This window comes from Salvia splendens, chromosome 16 (assembly GCF_004379255.2).
Source record: "Salvia splendens isolate huo1 chromosome 16, SspV2, whole genome shotgun sequence".
NCBI classification, from domain to species: domain Eukaryota; kingdom Viridiplantae; phylum Streptophyta; class Magnoliopsida; order Lamiales; family Lamiaceae; genus Salvia; species Salvia splendens.
This window is the reverse complement of record NC_056047.1, coordinates 18650352-18668558: the sequence shown is the minus strand read 5'-3', so window position 1 is coordinate 18668558 and position 18207 is coordinate 18650352. Positions and strand designations below refer to the sequence as shown.

General features: G+C 42.9%; 1 protein-coding gene and 1 pseudogene across 1 annotated transcript; both read right to left on the bottom strand.

Moving 5' to 3' along the window:
* Positions 1–535: 535 nt before the first annotated feature.
* Positions 536–14223, bottom strand: LOC121770304 (annotated as a pseudogene).
* A 3014-nt stretch (positions 14224–17237) lies between these two features.
* LOC121771285 (germin-like protein subfamily 1 member 20) lies at positions 17238–18207 on the bottom strand. The gene is made up of 2 exons (XM_042168067.1): positions 18068–18207; positions 17238–17877 (listed from the first exon to the last, which is right to left on the bottom strand). Exons 1-2 carry the CDS (start codon positions 18195–18197, stop codon positions 17300–17302), a joined length of 708 nt encoding a protein of 235 aa, XP_042024001.1. The 5' UTR covers positions 18198–18207; the 3' UTR covers positions 17238–17299.

The following is an 18207-nucleotide window of genomic DNA, read 5'->3' as shown; positions in this document are numbered from 1 at the left end:
TCTTGACGTATCCAAGCCGTGCAAGCTGTTCTGTGATAATAAGGCGGCTATTAGCATATCCGAGAATCCAGTTCAACATGACCGAACCAAACATGTGGAGGTAGATAGGCATTTCATCAAGGAGAAAATTGAAGGAAAAATTGTTGAGTTACCATTTGTTAAGTCAGAAGACCAGTTGGCGGATATTCTGACTAAGGCAGTGAACTCCAAGTCATTCAGAGAAGTATTGGACAAGTTAAGTATTGGGAATCCCACTATTTAACTTGAGGGGGAGTGTTGGAAAGAAATCACAGCATTAATGTGATTTATTCTAATTGATCATTCTCTGTAAATAGAATAGGATCTCCTTGATTATCTTTCCATATGTAAATTAGGTTTTAGCCTATAAGAGGATGTAAAGTCTGTAATTACAATTAAGAAATAAGAATACAATTTCTACGCTAATATTTCGTTTCTTCAATAAATAATGCAACCCAAGTACATTACTACCACAACAACATTAATACAACAATTTTGTTAGATGTGAGGGCACATATGAAGCCCACAATTTATTTATTGATGCATAGAAAATACTACTAGATAACTAATTGACATTTCCAGTCCATGTGAGTGATTGTAGATGCTCAACAAGTTTATCATCATCACCAAGTTGGAATGCTTTAGCAAGAATATGAGGAGGAACGGGCGGTTCAGATCCGAAGATGGATTTAGCAATAGTCATGACTCCTGGATTTTGGCTGTTGAAAGCAGCAATCGCAACTGCTTTGGTCTTCCCAACATTGTACTGGAAATGAATCATGCCCCGAGGGAACACGAAGATGTCTCCGGCGTTCAAGATCTTGGCGAAGAACGGGTTCTTATCGTTGGGATCAGCCGGGTTTGAGTTGATGAGGCCAGCGTAAAGAGTGCCTTCCAACACAAGGAATATCTCGGATCCACGCGGATGTTGGTGGGGCGGATTGAGGCCTTCAAGGTCATAGTCAAGACGCGCAATGGCGACTCCCTGTGTGTTGAGACCCGATAGAATCTCATCGTAAACCAACGTTATTTTCGACCCGAGTGGATTTGTGACTTGTCGCGACTCATTCAGCCCTCCCGCGTAGTAGAAGTGTCTGCTGTCACGCTTTTCGGGTCCTTGCATATCTTTCCATTCACGAATACTGCATGCACCACCACATATATTTACCTATTATTAAAATGCAAACTCCAAATTATGATCTGGACCGTTAGAAAATATCAACATATGACTAAATAGCATCAATAGAAAATGTCAACGTACTGTAAATAGAACGTCAAGCGTTGTTGTATTGACATATTTTGTTGCTGTTATTTAGCCATCTGTTCACAATTTTTTAACTGTCCAAATTATAGTTTGGATTTTGTACATTATTTAGAGCATGAATTTAATTACATCCCTATATATAAATTACTCAAATAAACACAAGATTCCATTGATTACCTGCAGCTTCAGTATCATTTACTGCAATGCAGAAATCTTGCAATGGAGCAGGGTCGTATGCTTCCACAAATAGTGGAGTGATGGGATACGGACTAAACAACTAAACAATAATTGCGAGCCCAATAGCAGTGACGGCCCATCAGCCCAAAACCCAAGAAAGAGTATCAGTTCGGCACAACCAAAGAGTTCGGTCACAGCCTATAGCTCGGTAGTATCAGTTCGGCACAACCAAAGAGTTCGGTCACAGCCTATAGCTCGGTAAAAGCCGACCAATCGAGCTCAACTCTCAGATCGGCAAAAGCTGGTCGGCAAAGTTCAGCAGTTCGGTCTCAGTATTCGACCGAACAAGGAGATAGTGGACCCATGCAGGATCTCCACGACCTCCATTACACCCACGATCTATTTAGTGGTATTAAGCAGTTATCAACCTGCAAACCACGATCTTAGTTCGAATGTATAAATAGAACTTAGATCAGATAGACGAGGGTTAAGCTCTCTAGATCCTGAATCTTATAGCAAATCAGTATTGTAATCTGTAAGCGAGACCAAGCAATACAAATTTGCCCTCTTCTTCCCGTGGACGTAGATTTACCTCAGTAAATCGAACCACGTAATTTCCCGTGTTGTGATCATTTATTACTTGCATTTATTCCCATCAAAAATTCGCCACATCATCACTGGCGCCGTCTGTGGGAAACAGAGAACCAAAACTGTGATAAAAGCGAGTTTTTGATCCTTTTCTACCAAAAAAAAAAAAATGCGTACCAGATCACATAATACCCATACTTCCGTCCGTGATGAAGGTGAGGAAGCTAGTCCAGTCCATAGGTCTGGAAAACAGCCTCGGGAGAAATCTGCCTCCAGTTCTCACGGTGAAGGAACAAACCACTCAAAAAGTCATCGCACCGAGCCTCCCCAGCAGCTCGCTTTGAATGAGGCTGTCAAGTTGTTCTTGGCTGAGAAGCAGGATGAGTTCCTAACATTCCTGCAAAAGAGCTAGAAGCCGGAGAAGAAAACAGCGGATTCTCCCTCCCCCTCCAGACATGAAAGTCACTACCGCAGTAGTGTCGCACCTTCCAGGAGAAAGAATCCTCACCACCGACATGTTCCTTCTCCTCCTTGTTACCGAAATCACAGGAGAACTCCATCTCCACCATACCGGAGAGATGTCGGATTCGCTATGTATGGAGCGCTGAAGACTCCATTCTCGGATGATATCACCAGAACTCCATTGCCACAGAATTACCGAACTCCGTCAATGACTTATGACGGGTTAGTGGATCCTCATGATTTCCTGGGACGCTATCAGTATAATATGGCGAACCAAGGTCTCAATGAGGTCCACATGTGTAAGCTGTTTCCCGAGCTGCTTATCGGGAACGCAAGAAGGTGGTTTGACAGCCTCCCTCAAGGGAGCATTAGATCTTACAGAGATCTAATGGATGCTTTTCACAGGAGATTCTTCCAGAAAGCGGAAGCCCGAATCACTTCGGCTCATCTGCTTTCTATACGTCAAGGTCGCGATGAAAAAATTAGCGACTTCATGACGAGATTCCACAAGGAATGCCTACAAGTAGATGATCTCAATGATCTACTTGTCATTTCGGCATTCCAAAATGGAATTCTGCCCGGAGCTCTCTACAGAAAGCTCGTTGAGTGCAGTCCGCAAACAGCTCAAGAGATGTGGGACATTGCGGACCAGTTTTCTCGTGCCGATGAGGCGGACCGTCGAAAACGGTCTTTAGACAGCTCATCCAGAGGAGACAAAAAGAAGCCCGATCATAGCGATCAGGGGCTTCCTCGCCGAACTCCTTTTGAAAGAATTCAAAGGGCACCGGTACAAGGCAGATTGGGACCACGTCTCGATCTTGAGAAACCGCCCGCTCAGTTCGTACCATTGAACAAGTCGAGAGCGGAAATTTTCGAACTGCATTCTGATATGTTCGAAAAACTAAAGCGGATGACGAAATCAGCCACGCGCCGAAGTCAGGATACGTACTGCTCCTACCATCAAGACCACGGTCACGATACCGAGGAGTGCCGAAATTTGGCAGCAGGTATTGATGTTCTTGTGAAAGCAGGGACGTTAAAAAAATACCAAAGCAAGCTGCCGAAGAAGAATAAGAAACAGAGAGGTGCGAACTGCGCTCCTCAGGATCCTAAAAGGCAACAGGATCCCGAAGACGATGACGAGCCGCAATATGACGGAGTAATCCAGACTATTGACGCTCTCCCAGCCGGGAAGACTAAGTCGTCTCTAAAAGCAGAACGCAGAGGCGTCAATCGAGAGGAGCCTATGCATAAAAGGCTGAAGAAGGAGGAAGTAATCACGTTTTCAGATGCAGATCCCGTCCCGGCCATTTCTCCTCATCAAGACGCGATTGTCATTCAGGCCGGAGTGGCAAACAAACTGATCCACAGAGTGTTTGTGGATACAGGAGCGTCGGTTAGCATTCTTTTTAAAGAATGTTTTGATAAACTGGAAGTGGATCCAGCTCGGCTCAGTCCGGCCCCACTTCCTCTGAAAAGTTTCGCCTAGGAAGACACCCGCCCTGAAGGTACTATCAGCCTTCCGATTACGGTGGGAAGAGCGCCTACTAGCTCCAGTACGATGATCGAGTTTTTTGTGGTAAAAGCTCGGTCCCCGTATAACATCATCCTGGGAAGAGACTGGCTCAACACAGTTCGGGCCATTTGCTCTACTTATCACCTCACAATCAAGATCCCCACTAAAGGAGGGATTGCAGTCATCCGAGGTGATCAAAACAGAGCAAAAGAATGTTTGCAGATTGCGCTTAAAAGTGCCGAGCAATCAGATCGGCACCATCAAGCATAGCAATCACAGCAGCCGGAGTCAGAGGCAGGAGAAATGACCGAAGTCACACCGGAGCCGAACTCGATGACAGTTCAGTTATACGAAGATGATCCATCCAGAACGGTCAAGATCGGTTTCGCGGGAACACCTCTGCTCCGGGAAAAGACCATCCAGCTCCTCAGAGTACAAAGATGTCTTTGCGTGGTCTCCGTTGGACATGACCGGAGTGTCTTCCGAGGTAATTACACATCGGTTAAATATTGATCCCTCAGTCCGGCCTATAAAACAGAAGCAAAGACTCTTTGCGGCAGAAAGAAATCAAGTCATGCATGACGAAGTCCGCCAATTACTGAAAGCGGATGTATTATTCGAAGTAAAATATCCTTCTTGGGTGGCCAATCCTGTGATGATCAAGAAAAAAGAAGGATGGCGGATGTGCATAGATTTTACCGATCTAAATAAGCACTGTCCTAAAGATTGCTACCCCCTTCCGAACATAGATAAAAAAGTAGAAGCTTTGATAGGCTTCGAAATTTTCTGTTTTCTTGATTTGTATAAAGGATACCACCAAGTTTTAATGGATGAGAATGATGCTTCAAAAACGGCTTTCATTACTGACTTCGGCATTTTTGCTTATAAAAAGATGCCATTCGGTTTAAAGAATGCCGGAGCCACATATCAAAGGATGGTAGACAAGCTATTTCGGCACCTGATCGGAAAAGAGGTTGAAGTCTATGTTGACGACATAGTTGTTAAAAGTAGAAGCACTTCGGATTACGAAGACAATCTCAAATCAACTCTCGACGTGCTCAAAAAAGCCAACCTCAAACTCAATCCCCAAAAATGTACCTTTTTGGTAGATTCGGGAAAGTTTCTGGGTTGTTGGGTTTCAAAGGACGGACTCAAGGCAAATCCCCTAAAGGTTCAAGTTGTTCAGAACATGGCAATGCCGAAGTCCATACATGATGTGCAAAGGCTAACTGGATGTCTAGCCGCACTGAATAGATTCCTTTCCCAAGCACCTGAAAAGCAACTGCCGTTCTTCAATGTTTTGAAGAAGGCACCAAAGTTTGAGTGGGGAGCCGAACAGAAAAAGGCTTTTGACGAACTCAAAAGTTATTTAGCCGAACTCCCTATTCTCTCTGCTCCAACAGATGCCGAAGTGATATTCTTATATTTAGCGGCATCAGATCAAACCATTAGCGCGGTACTTGTACGAGAAGAAGGCCTAAAGCAGCGTCCTATCTACTTTACAAGCCGAGCATTAAGAGGTCCCAAAACAAGGTATCAACCTCTGGAAAAAATTGCTCTGGCATTAGTAAATGCAGCAAGGAGACTGCGGCCATATTTCTATGCTCACAAGGTATGCGTCTTAACCGATCTTCCACTTCGGCAAGTTTTGACTAAGCCTGAAGCATCAGGCAGAATTGCCAAGTGGGCCATAGAGTTGGGAGAACATTCAATAGAATATCTACCTCGGAAAGCCATCAAGGGACAAGCCTTGGCAGATTTTCTGGTAGAGGCAAAGTTCGATCAAGCAATCCCTATTATTGCCGAACAGAAAAGCCCTACCAATGATGAACCAACACAGCCCCAGGAACCCGAAGTAGAGCCGCCGGACTGTTGGATTGGATTCGTAGATGGAGCTTCGAATAAGACGGGAAGTGGAGCTGGTATTCTACTTATCGCTCCCGACGGACACGAGGTAACTTATTCACTTCGGTTCTTATTCCCAACCACTAATAACGAAGCCGAATACGAAGCCCTTCTTGCCGGACTTCGGTTAGCGCAAAGTCTATTTATCAAATCTCTCAAAATCCATTGTGATTCACAAGTCATAGTGAATCACATGTTGGGTACAAGTGAAGCCCGAGATGAAAGGATGAAAAAATACTTGGACAAAGCGCAAAGCATTAGCCGAAGTTTCTCTTATTTTCGGATAATCCGCATTCCCAGAGCGGAAAATGGCCGAGCAGATACTTTAAGCAAGTTAGCCTCATATCCGAGCTCAAAAGTGGAGGAATTACCGCACAGAAGCATTGATGATGCTGAGGTACTTTCAGTAACCAGCTCGCCGAACTGGATGACGCCAATATCAAAGTATCTAGATCAAGGACAACTGCCCGAGGATAAGAGAGAAGCTCGGAAAATCACATGCCGAGCACTTCGGTATGAACTTCATGAAGGAGTCCTATATAGAAAGTCCTACCTTCAACCGTTATTGCGATGTGTAGGACCAGAAGAGACGGACTACATCCTTAGAGAAGTTCATGAAGGATCGTGCGGCAGCCACATCGGAGCTAGAGCTTTAGCTAAAAAAGTTCTGAGATGGGGATATTATTGGCCAACTTTGGTACAAGAAGCAGTACAGCTCGTTAAGAAATGTACGAAGTGCCAAATCCATGCAAATATCCCAAGGATGCCGCAGACCGATCTATGTGCTATGCAAAGCCCTTGGCCTTTTATGCAATGGGGCATAGACATAGTAGGACCACTACCACAAGCTCCTCGGCAAATGAAATTCTTGATCGTTGCCGTGGACTACTTCACAAAGTGGGTGGAGGCTGAACCATTAGCTACGATAACGAGCTCGAAGGCATTGGATTTTGTTTGGAAGAACATAGTTTGCCGATTGGGCATACCCCATATCCTCATTTCGGATAATGGGACTCAGTTCACCGACAAGACATTCAAGAATTGGTGCCAAGAGTTGAATATTCAACAGCGGTTCACTTCGGTCTCTCACCCACAAGCAAACGGACAAACGGAAGTAACAAACCGTATTTTGGTGAAAGGATTAAAAGCTCGGTTAGAACAAGCCAAAGGACAATGGGTAGAAAATCTTCCTCAAGTCCTATGGTCTTACCGAACTACACCAAAAACCTCCAACGGTGAAACTCCGTACAGTCTAGTGTACGGCACTGAAGCCGTAATTCCGGTTGAGATCGGCATACCCAGCCCCCGAACACTCAATTTCTCAACAGAACTGAATGATGACGGACTGAGAGCCGAACTAGATCTTGCCGAAGAAAGAAGAGAACTGGCCTGCATAAAAGCAGCCAAGTACAAGGAGCAAGTAACCCGATATTATAACCAAAGGGTGAAAAAGCTGCAGTTTCAAGTGGGAGATCTCGTATTGAGAAACAATGAAGTAAGCCGAGCAGAAAAGCTGGGCAAACTTGAACCCACATGGGAAGGTCCGTATCGGGTGTCAGAAGTCCTGGGAAAAGGGTCTTATAAATTGACTCACATGTCAGGAGAACAAGTACCCCGAACATGGCATATTTCCAACCTCAAGAAGTTCCATTTGTAAGAGACAAGGTCCGGTCAGTCTTGTATCTAGTTCGGTCCTAGGGATATGTGCTTTCATGTTTCTATTTGTCCTTTATGCTGGTCGTTTTATAAAAGTTTAAAATCTTTTTCGTCTTTTTTATTTGTCTTTATGCGCGTTTAGTCTCTATGTGCGTTTTGTCTCTTATAAATATTACTGAGGTATATTGATCTTTAAAGGCTGATCCCCTTTTTAGATCATGTATTAAAGACAATTGTGAGTCCAAGCTTCTAAGGAAGATACAAGACCACAATTCAGCTTAAGAAACAAGCAGTTCGTCTGAAACGGACTGCAATAAGCCGAAAACCACTTCGGTCAACCAGGGAAAGTCCAATCCAAGCGATAAAACTCGCCAAATTAGGACACAAAAGGAAAGTCCAATCCAAGCGATAAAACTCGCCAAATTAGGACACAAAAGGAAAGTCCAATCCAAGCGATAAAACTCGCCAAATTAGGACACAAAGGGAAAGTCCAATCCAAGCGATAAAACTCGCCAAATAAGGACACAAACTAAGTCCGGTCAAAGAAGAGTTTTCTTCATAAGACCGAAGACGAGTCCGGTCAAAGAAGAGTTTTCTTCATAAGACTGAGGACGAGTCCGGCCAAAGAAGAGTTTTCATCATAAGACCGCGGACGAGTACAATAAATGAAATAAAAAATCGCTGAACTGTAAATACGCAGTGATAGAAGCGAAATGAAAAAATTTCATTTATTAAGTCTTGTTCGGCATACAATTTCGCTGCCCTACGAGAAGGCGTTACACCATTACAAAGGACTATTCTACTGTCCACGGTTGCTAAAGTTGAGCCACCTATCCAAAAAATCCTCATGATGCTGAGTTCGGGTGTTCCGAACAGTTGAAGAATAAGTAGGTCGACGAGATGCTCTGATCGACCTACCGCCCCTTCCCTGAGTCCGGGAAGTTCTAGCACCTCGGCGGCGAAGAGTCTCTTCACGAAGCATCCGCTGATCTTGCTCACTCATAATCACAACTCCTCTACGAACTTCAGGGCGTTCTCGTCTTGACATTTCCGGTTGCTCCGGAGTCCGTTGCTGACTTGGAGTACGTTCTCGTCTTGACGTTTCCGGTTCATCCTGAGTCCGTTGTTGGTTTGGAGTAGAATCTTGAGCAAGTGGATTAGAGGTTTGAGTTGGAGTGTGAGCATCTGTTGGCGGGAAATGCCTAAGGAATCTCTCGATTGAGGGACGCCGGGAAAGAATGATGTCGTACCGAGAAGCCAAGCGCCGCAATGACTTCACAACTTGTTGGCAAGCCGAGCTCTCCAGCGCATTGTTCTTCCGGAGTACATGAAGCTCCTCCCACAGTTCATCAACTTGATTCTGAACTTCAGATATGGTCATTCCCCCGCGCCCGCAGATGAAATCCTCATATGCAGTCCTCTCAGCGATGACAGTGTTCAGCTCGGCCTCCAGATCTTTCTTTATGGACTTTAAGTCCTTATTGTTGGACTCCAGCTCCACTAACCGAGCCAAGAGTTCGTCATACTTCACCTGGTCATCTATGGCTTTTTTCTCAGCTTCGTTTAAAGCCGAAGAGTATAGCCGCTTCCAGTGAAGTACCTCCAGCTCCTTAGAGTTAAGAATACAAAGCAGCTATGTCAGTTCGGCATTTCAGTTTACCGAGCAGGCAGTAAACCACAACAGGAGTAAAAGAGATTACGAAAAGCTATAAAGAAGACACGAGTGTAGAAAGAAGAATTTTTTTCATTCACAAGAAAATTTTTTACACGAGGGCTTCAAGGCCATTTTACAAGGAGAGAAAGAAACTAAACTAAGAGAAGGGAGACGAAATCATACTCCGCCAGTTTCGTCTCCGGCTCCTCTGTGGGTTTCAGCCTCCTTCTCCTTGTCTACTTCGGCTTCAGCCTCGGCCTCCCTACTCCCTCCAGCCTGCTCGGTGCCCCCATCGCCGATCTGCTGCACCTCCTGCTCGGCATGCCCGTCGCCGGCCTGCTGATCCGTCTGCTCGGTCTCCTTGCCGGCCTCGTTTTCCTGCCCACCCTCTTCGTTAAAGATTGAAGCGGGTGAAACAGGTCCCAAGGAGGCAAAGATGGCCTCCATGTTCTCGTCCCGGTCAGCGCGGCAGTTACGGACTCTTTCAGCAGAGAGCAGGACCGAGGAAGAAGCAAGCTCCTCAAGGAGCGGCAGACTCTGGAGACGAGCTGAAATCTCTCGGTCATACAGCGGCAGGACGACTTCGGGTCCCTGCTCAGCGTTATCGATCATCAATTTCAGCAGATCACCGATAAAGGCCGAAAATTGATTGCTCAAAAAGAGTTTCTCCGCGAAAACACGGAGAGCCTCCCCCTGAGCAACCACGGCGGCAGCCTCCCTCTGTTTAGATTGCTCTCTCTGGATGATGAGCTGGTTTTTGGCACGCTGAGCTTCATCCTGAGCCGAGATCCTAGCGGCCCTTGCCTTCTCAAAGTCTGCCCGAGCCTGTTCGGCCTGGTGACGAGCAGCATTCAACTTCCTCTGCATCTCAGCATAATCGTTGGACGCTTTGGAGAGTTCAACGGCGACGAGCTTGGAGAGCATATTGTTCCTCTGAAAATGGAAAAAGGAAGAAGTCAACAGAGGGGCCACAAAAAATATAGGAAAAAAGCAAGGCCAGAAAATCAAGAAGAGAATTCACCTCTACAAAGTCCGTTGGCCATGCAAAAGGCTCACAGACATGTTCCGAAGGGGCCGCCAAGACAATGTCTTTCTCCGGCGCTCTTGGGGGTTTCTGAATCTTCCCCTTCCCCTTTGCCGAAGTCGACTCCGGCTTTTTTGGATCCGAAGAAGAGGTCTTCTGCCTTTTCGGATTCTTCTCGGCATCAGACGCCGAGCCGGTGGCTTTCTGTCTCTCCGGCTCATTAGATTCGGAGGATTTGCGACCGAGCTTGTTTAGCATGTTCACTGCCAAAAAGCAAGAAAACAAGGTTGGTCTTCGTCGTTAAAGCAGTAAAGCATAAAAAAGAAATCCTCACCCTCAGTCTCTTCGTCCGAAGACGAGATATCGAACACGAAGTCACCCTTGACGAGCTCAGATTCCGAGTACTGTTTCCTAATCATAGGAATCTTATTGAGCTCGCCCTCGAGCTCGTTCAACGGTTCTAACCGAGGATGAGGAATTACGGACTTCGGCCCTCTCCAGGGAAAGCCCGGAGCCGCTGTCCTATTGTAAAAAAAGAAACGATTTTGCCATTTCGGCCATTTGGTTTTACAAAAGGCTCTAAAGGGCTGTAAAGGGATCAAGTAAAACCAGGATCCCTTCCTCTTAAACTGAAAGAAATTAAGGATTGCCCTCAGAGACAGATCATTTCCTAATCTACGCAGTTCGGCAGCAAAGGCCGATAAGTGCCTCCAAGAATTCGGAGTCACTTGACCTAAAGGGAGTTGAAAAAAATCAAGAAGCTCTACAAAGGCAGGGGGAAGAGGGAAACGAAGCCCGCATTCCAAGCAGGCTTCGTAAACGGTGGCGTAACCCTCCGGCGGCGAATCAGCCCTATGAAGGTCGTAGGGAATTACCACTAAACCCCCAGGTAGAAAATATTTTCCGTGTAAGGATATCACAGTATCCTTACTCAAAATGCTCGGAAAATATTCTACCGTCTTCTCCCCGGACTTCTTCCGGCCAGAAGACCCCTTACCCCCCTTCCTACCGCTACTGATTCAGAAACAGATTCAGAAGAAGAAGACATGATTCTTACTCTCTGATGGTCGAAAGTCGGAAGAAGTCCGGGTTTGCGACCGAGCTTGTTTAGCATGTTCACTGCCAAAAAGCAAGAAAACAAGGTTGGTCTTCGTCGTTAAAGCAGTAAAGCATAAAAAAGAAATCCTCACCCTCAGTCTCTTCGTCCGAAGACGAGATATCGAACACGAAGTCACCCTTGACGAGCTCAGATTCCGAGTACTGTTTCCTAATCATAGGAATCTTATTGAGCTCGCCCTCGAGCTCGTTCAACGGTTCTAACCGAGGATGAGGAATTACGGACTTCGGCCCTCTCCAGGGAAAGCCCGGAGCCGCTGTCCTATTGTAAAAAAAAGAAACGATTTTGCCATTTCGGCCATTTGGTTTTACAAAAGGCTCTAAAGGGCTGTAAAGGGATCAAGTAAAACCAGGATCCCTTCCTCTTAAACTGAAAGAAATTAAGGATTGCCCTCAGAGACAGATCATTTCCTAATCTACGCAGTTCGGCAGCAAAGGCCGATAAGTGCCTCCAAGAATTCGGAGTCACTTGACCTAAAGGGAGTTGAAAAAAATCAAGAAGCTCTACAAAGGCAGGGGGAAGAGGGAAACGAAGCCCGCATTCCAAGCAGGCTTCGTAAACGGTGGCGTAACCCTCCGGCGGCGAATCAGCCCTATGAAGGTCGTAGGGAATTACCACTAAACCCCCAGGTAGAAAATATTTTCCGTGTAAGGATATCACAGTATCCTTACTCAAAATGCTCGGAAAATATTCTACCGTCTTCTCCCCGGACTTCTTCCGGCCAGAAGACCCCTTACCCCCCTTCCTACCGCTACCTGATTCAGAAACAGATTCAGAAGAAGAAGACATGATTCTTACTCTCTGATGGTCGAAAGTCGGAAGAAGTCCGGGTTTGCGACCGAGCTTGTTTAGCATGTTCACTGCCAAAAAGCAAGAAAACAAGGTTGGTCTTCGTCGTTAAAGCAGTAAAGCATAAAAAAGAAATCCTCACCCTCAGTCTCTTCGTCCGAAGACGAGATATCGAACACGAAGTCACCCTTGACGAGCTCAGATTCCGAGTACTGTTTCCTAATCATAGGAATCTTATTGAGCTCGCCCTCGAGCTCGTTCAACGGTTCTAACCGAGGATGAGGAATTACGGACTTCGGCCCTCTCCAGGGAAAGCCCGGAGCCGCTGTCCTATTGCAAAAAAAAGAAACGATTTTGCCATTTCGGCCATTTGGTTTTACAAAAGGCTCTAAAGGGCTGTAAAGGGATCAAGTAAAACCAGGATCCCTTCCTCTTAAACTGAAAGAAATTAAGGATTGCCCTCAGAGACAGATCCTTTCCTAATCTACGCAGTTCGGCAGCAAAGGCCGATAAGTGCCTCCAAGAATTCGGAGTCACTTGACCTAAAGGGAGTTGAAAAAAATCAAGAAGCTATACGGACTAAACAACTAAACAATAATTGCGAGCCCAATAGCAGTGACGGCCCATCAGCCCAAAACCCAAGAAAGAGTATCAGTTCGGCACAACCAAAGAGTTCGGTCACAGCCTATAGCTCGGTAAAAGCCGACCAATCGAGCTCAACTCTCAGATCGGCAAAAGCTGGTCGGCAAAGTTCAGCAGTTCGGTCTCAGTATTCGACCGAACAAGGAGATAGTGGACCCATGCAGGATCTCCACGACCTCCATTACACCCACGATCTATTTAGTGGTATTAAGCAGTTATCAACCTGCAAACCACGATCTTAGTTCGAATGTATAAATAGAACTTAGATCAGATAGACGAGGGTTAAGCTCTCTAGATCCTGAATCTTATAGCAAATCAGTATTGTAATCTGTAAGCGAGACCAAGCAATACAAATTTGCCCTCTTCTTCCCGTGGACGTAGATTTACCTCAGTAAATCGAACCACGTAATTTCCCGTGTTGTGATCATTTATTACTTGCATTTATTCCCATCAAAAATTCGCCACATCATCATGGAGCAATAGTAAGGAATGCAAAAAATAACAAAATTTGAACTCCCGATGTATTCATCTTACAACTTAATTTCTTTTGGTAGATGTTGTGAATTAGTACTACTAACATATCTCAACTCTTATATTTATAGTTAAATGTTTAGGCAGAAATTAATGAATTGCGTTTTCCAGTCCAACAAAGACGCCTCAATTATTATTCACGGCTTCTATTGGTGAGTTTATTATTTACACGATTCTGTTCCATAATTGAGGTTATCACTTTGAACATATATATGAACTTAAGCACATTTTAAATTCTCTGTATTGATATGCCATATTCTATAATACGTAGCAAATTTTTGTTTTGTCTCCTACATATTATAGTTAGTAAATTAAGTTTGTTCGTTCACCATCTATATTTAATCTAGTTAATTAAAGTTTGTTTTTCACCATCTATATTTCATCTGGTTAATAAATTAGGTTTGTTTTCACCATCTGTATTTCATATGTCATCATTCTCTAATATCATTAAGTTAGTTAAGTAAATTATAAAATCAATCTAGGGTTTTCTCTGTTGCTTCTTCCAAAGGAGATCTAATTGTATAAATTAAGCTCTACAAAAAAACGCGTGTTTACCTAGCACCGAAATGTTAGGAAAAACCCCAAAGTGCTAGGGAAAATTGAGGTTTCCAAGCACATAGGGTGCTAGTAGCCATTTGCTTCCTCGGAATTATTCTCGAGCACTTTTCCGAGCAAAACTCTAGTTTTCCCGAGCACACGAAACATGCTCAGAAACATGGTCAACTCCTTTATGAGATGTCCGAGCACCAAAAGTGCTCGGAATTTCCAAGCACTATCACCTGCCTGCTCTTCCTAGCACCTGCGTGTGCTCGGAATAATGCGATTCAAGATTCCTAGCACAATATGTGCTCGAAACGTGCTCGGTAAATTCCGAGCACATATTGGTGCTCGGAATTTTGTGCTAGGTAAACACCCTTTTATTTTGGTGGTGAAGTCTTAATTCTTTGAGATTGGTACGAAAAATAAAACTCTAAATTTCTCAATCCAAACATTTCTTGGTTCTCGCCGCCTCTATTCTTCTTTGGAATATGATATGGACATTGTTAGAAAGGAAAGTCAATACTACTCAAATATGAACAAATATTCATAGAAAATATGTGGAGATATTCATAATTATATCCAATGAAAGAACATAGTTACCCATCAAAATGTTGAGAAATCAACAAAAGTAAATATAAGTTTCAAATTCATTACATAAATTGAAAAAGGTTATTTTCATTACCAATAACGATAATGTAGAACTAAATTAGACAAATTCATTACTCGAATCACTTTCTAATGTCGACTAAATTGTGTATTAATTGTAGCACCCCAAAATCACTTTTCGAATATAGCCAATTTAATAATGTAATGATAAATATCAACAATTACAAATGAATTATATAGACATAGTGAGATGTGTTGTAGGATATGCTTAGATGGGTTGTGAAATAGGCTGCTGACGTGACACGAGGAAAATGGAGATGTGTTGATTCTATTGTGAATGGTCTTACGTGTATTATTTTTAGATGCATATTCTCTAGTTTCTGTACACATCGATCCTTCTCTACAAGAGAAGCATCTATGTATTCACAACTCATTAAATACAATATAGTCAAATGTTTTATCCCTACATAGTTTAATATGGTATCACGAGTAGAACAAACCTAAATACTTTCACGATTCTTTTTCGATCCAAAATCACAAACATAGCCCTTTCCAATCCAATTTTTAATCCAAAATGCAGAAAACAGCCTTTTTTTCAAACTCAGAGCGATTTCATCATCGTTCGATATCCCCTCAACCTTACGACTAAACTCTGGCAACAAACGATCCCTCTATCAATCCAAAGCCTACAACCAGTCAGCAAAATCAAGTGAAAGCTCATTCAATGGCCAAGATAATCGAATCAGTTTCGATCAGAATCAAATTGGAGGGAATAACTTCCCTGTTTGGTCCAGGTTGATTAGAATAACAACCACCTTGAGTGGGAGGAGGATCCCCTCAAGCCCAATAATGACCTGAAGTTCAAAGTGACATGCGGCAGACTTCACCCTCTTCCCGTGGCTCATCTAGAACACGGAGCCACGGTTAGTGATGCAATTCGCTCAAAACCAAACTGCCATGGAGATGTGGCGGAGCCTCGGAACAACATTTTGGATGACCACGATCTCAAGGACAGACCCAACAAGCTTTAGTTAGGGAAACGTCTCCATCGAAGCATATAGGAGTGAACTCCAAAATTTGTGGGCGGGGATGGACAACCGTAAACCCAGCCCCTACACAAGCTGTGAGAAAGCAATCAATGCGTACAAGCAGGAGACAGAGACGAAGAGACTTTACCAACTTCTCTCTCTAACTGAATGACAAATATGATGGAATTCAGAGGAGCTTTTGAAGGAGATTCCCGAATCCTCGCCCGAAACTGAATGACAAATACGATGGAATTGCCAACTTCTCTCGGGTGATTAGGCCATCTGTCTTCCAGTTATTTGAAAATTCTATTTCCGCACCTTATTACGAATTCAGTTTTTGAATATGAATCTTGTGTTTTGCCCGAGAGCCATACACTCTTTTAGGGTTGATTTTGTTTTCTCTTTAATACATTCTGAATGTGTGGGACCATCTCCAATCCTTGGGGGAATGGATTTCGGTACTCTGTCAGTTTGTCTCATATATCGATAATTGCACTCGTATGAAATGAGCGTATTTAAAAAAAAATAAATCTGATGCCTTTTCAAACTGAGTTTTATACTATGATCCTCACTCAGCTCCAAACACAAATCACAATACTTAAGCCTGATAATGGAGGGAAGTATATTAAAACTAAAATGAAAGATTTTTGTGTTGAGAAAGGTCTAGTACACCAAACATCCAGTGCATATACTCCTGAGCAGAATGGGGTAGCTGAATGCAAAAACTGAATACTTCTTGGGATTACTTAGGCTCCTCTTTTAGACTCAAAAGTCCAAAATTCCTTCTGGCCAAAGGCAATTGGCACCTCAGTATATCTTGTAAACCGACTACCCATAAAAATATTCGACCTCAAAACCCCCCTTCAAGTTTTATTCACCTAGACCAATGTCCCACCTGCACTTTCCCTCGAACCCCGTATAAAAAGGTGTCTTGTATCATTTTTTATTAGAACTACAAGGAATAAGCTGTGGTGGAACATGAAGTTAATGGATGGTTGTCACTTATTACTTGGAAGACAATGAGAGTGTCATCGCAAGATGACACGATAGTCTACCTTTATTTTAGGCAAAACATATCAGTGTTTGTACTTTGATTGTTTATTTCAATAGATACTTATACAATTTTTTCGTTTTAGTAAGTCCTTATACTTTTATATTCGATGTATTTCAATCCTTATTTGACGAAACCGTTAACTTTTTTGTTATAAAATAACACATCATGTGTTAATTATTTAAATATATTCCACCTAATATCCTAGTTGAAAAATATGAACATAATATAAATATAAAAATAAAAGAAAAATAAAAATAAAAAAACTAAAGAATTCTAAATCGTTAAAAGAAATTTATTGTTTGATTATTTGAAGTTTAAATATTAATTTATATTTAGTTCTAATAATCTATTGAAAATTATATAAGAATCCATTAAAATAAACAATCAAGAACTTATGTTTTGTCCTTATTTTATAAATAAATTGTAAAGATCTGTCACATGCCATAATGCAGACGATTGATTCAGGATAATAATTGGGCCTTAGTTTTGATAAAAGATGTAATTATATTGATCTAAACTCCATGCATTTATAAATAATAAATATGGAACATATATTGTTAAAATTTGAAAAACCAATGCCTTTACAAAAACTCTCGACACAATAATAAATAATGCAACACAAGTACATTACTACCACAACAACATTAATACAACAATTTTGTTAGATGTGAGGGCACATATGAAGCCCACAATTTATTTATTGATGCATAGAAAATACTACTAGATAACTAATTGACATTTCCAGTCCATGTGAGTGATTGTAGATGCTCAACAAGTTTATCATCATCACCAAGTTGGAATGCTTTAGCAAGAATATGAGGAGGAACGGACGGTTCAGATCCGAAGATGGATTTAGCAATAGTCATGACTCCTGGATTTTGGCTGTTGAAAGCAGCAATCGCAACTGCTTTGGTCTTCCCAACATTGTACTGGAAATGAATCATGCCCCGAGGGAACACGAAGATGTCTCCGGCGTTCAAGATCTTGGCGAAGAACAGGTTCTTATCGTTGGGATCAGCCGGGTTTGAGTTGATGAGGCCCGCGTAAAGAGTGCCTTCCAACACAAGGAATATCTCGGATCCACGCGGATGTTGGTGGGGCGGATTGAGGCCTTCGAGGTCAAAGTCAAGACGCGCAATGGCGACTCCCTGGGTGTTGAGACCTGATAGAATCTCATCGTAAACTAATGTTATTTTAGACCCGAGTGGATTTGTCACTTGTCTCGACTCGTTCAGCCCTCCCGCGTAGTAGAAGTCGTCTGCTGTCACTCTTTTCGGGTCCTTGCATATCTTTCCATTCACAAATACTGCATGCACCACCACAACATACACACATATATGTAAATTCTCGTTGTTAATTTACTAGTATTACTCAAACAAATACCCTACCTATTTATTGTATAAACACTAAATTATAATCTGGACCATTAGAAAATGTTAAAAGATTACAAAATTAATAGCAACAAAAAATGTCAACACACTATCAATTGTTGATACCTGCAGCTTCAGTGTCATTGACTGCAATGCAGAAATCTTGCAATGGAGCAGGGTCGTATGCTTCCACAAATAGTGAAGCAATAGTAAGAAATGCGAAAAATAACAAAAACTTAATTCCCGATGTATTCATCTTAGTATAA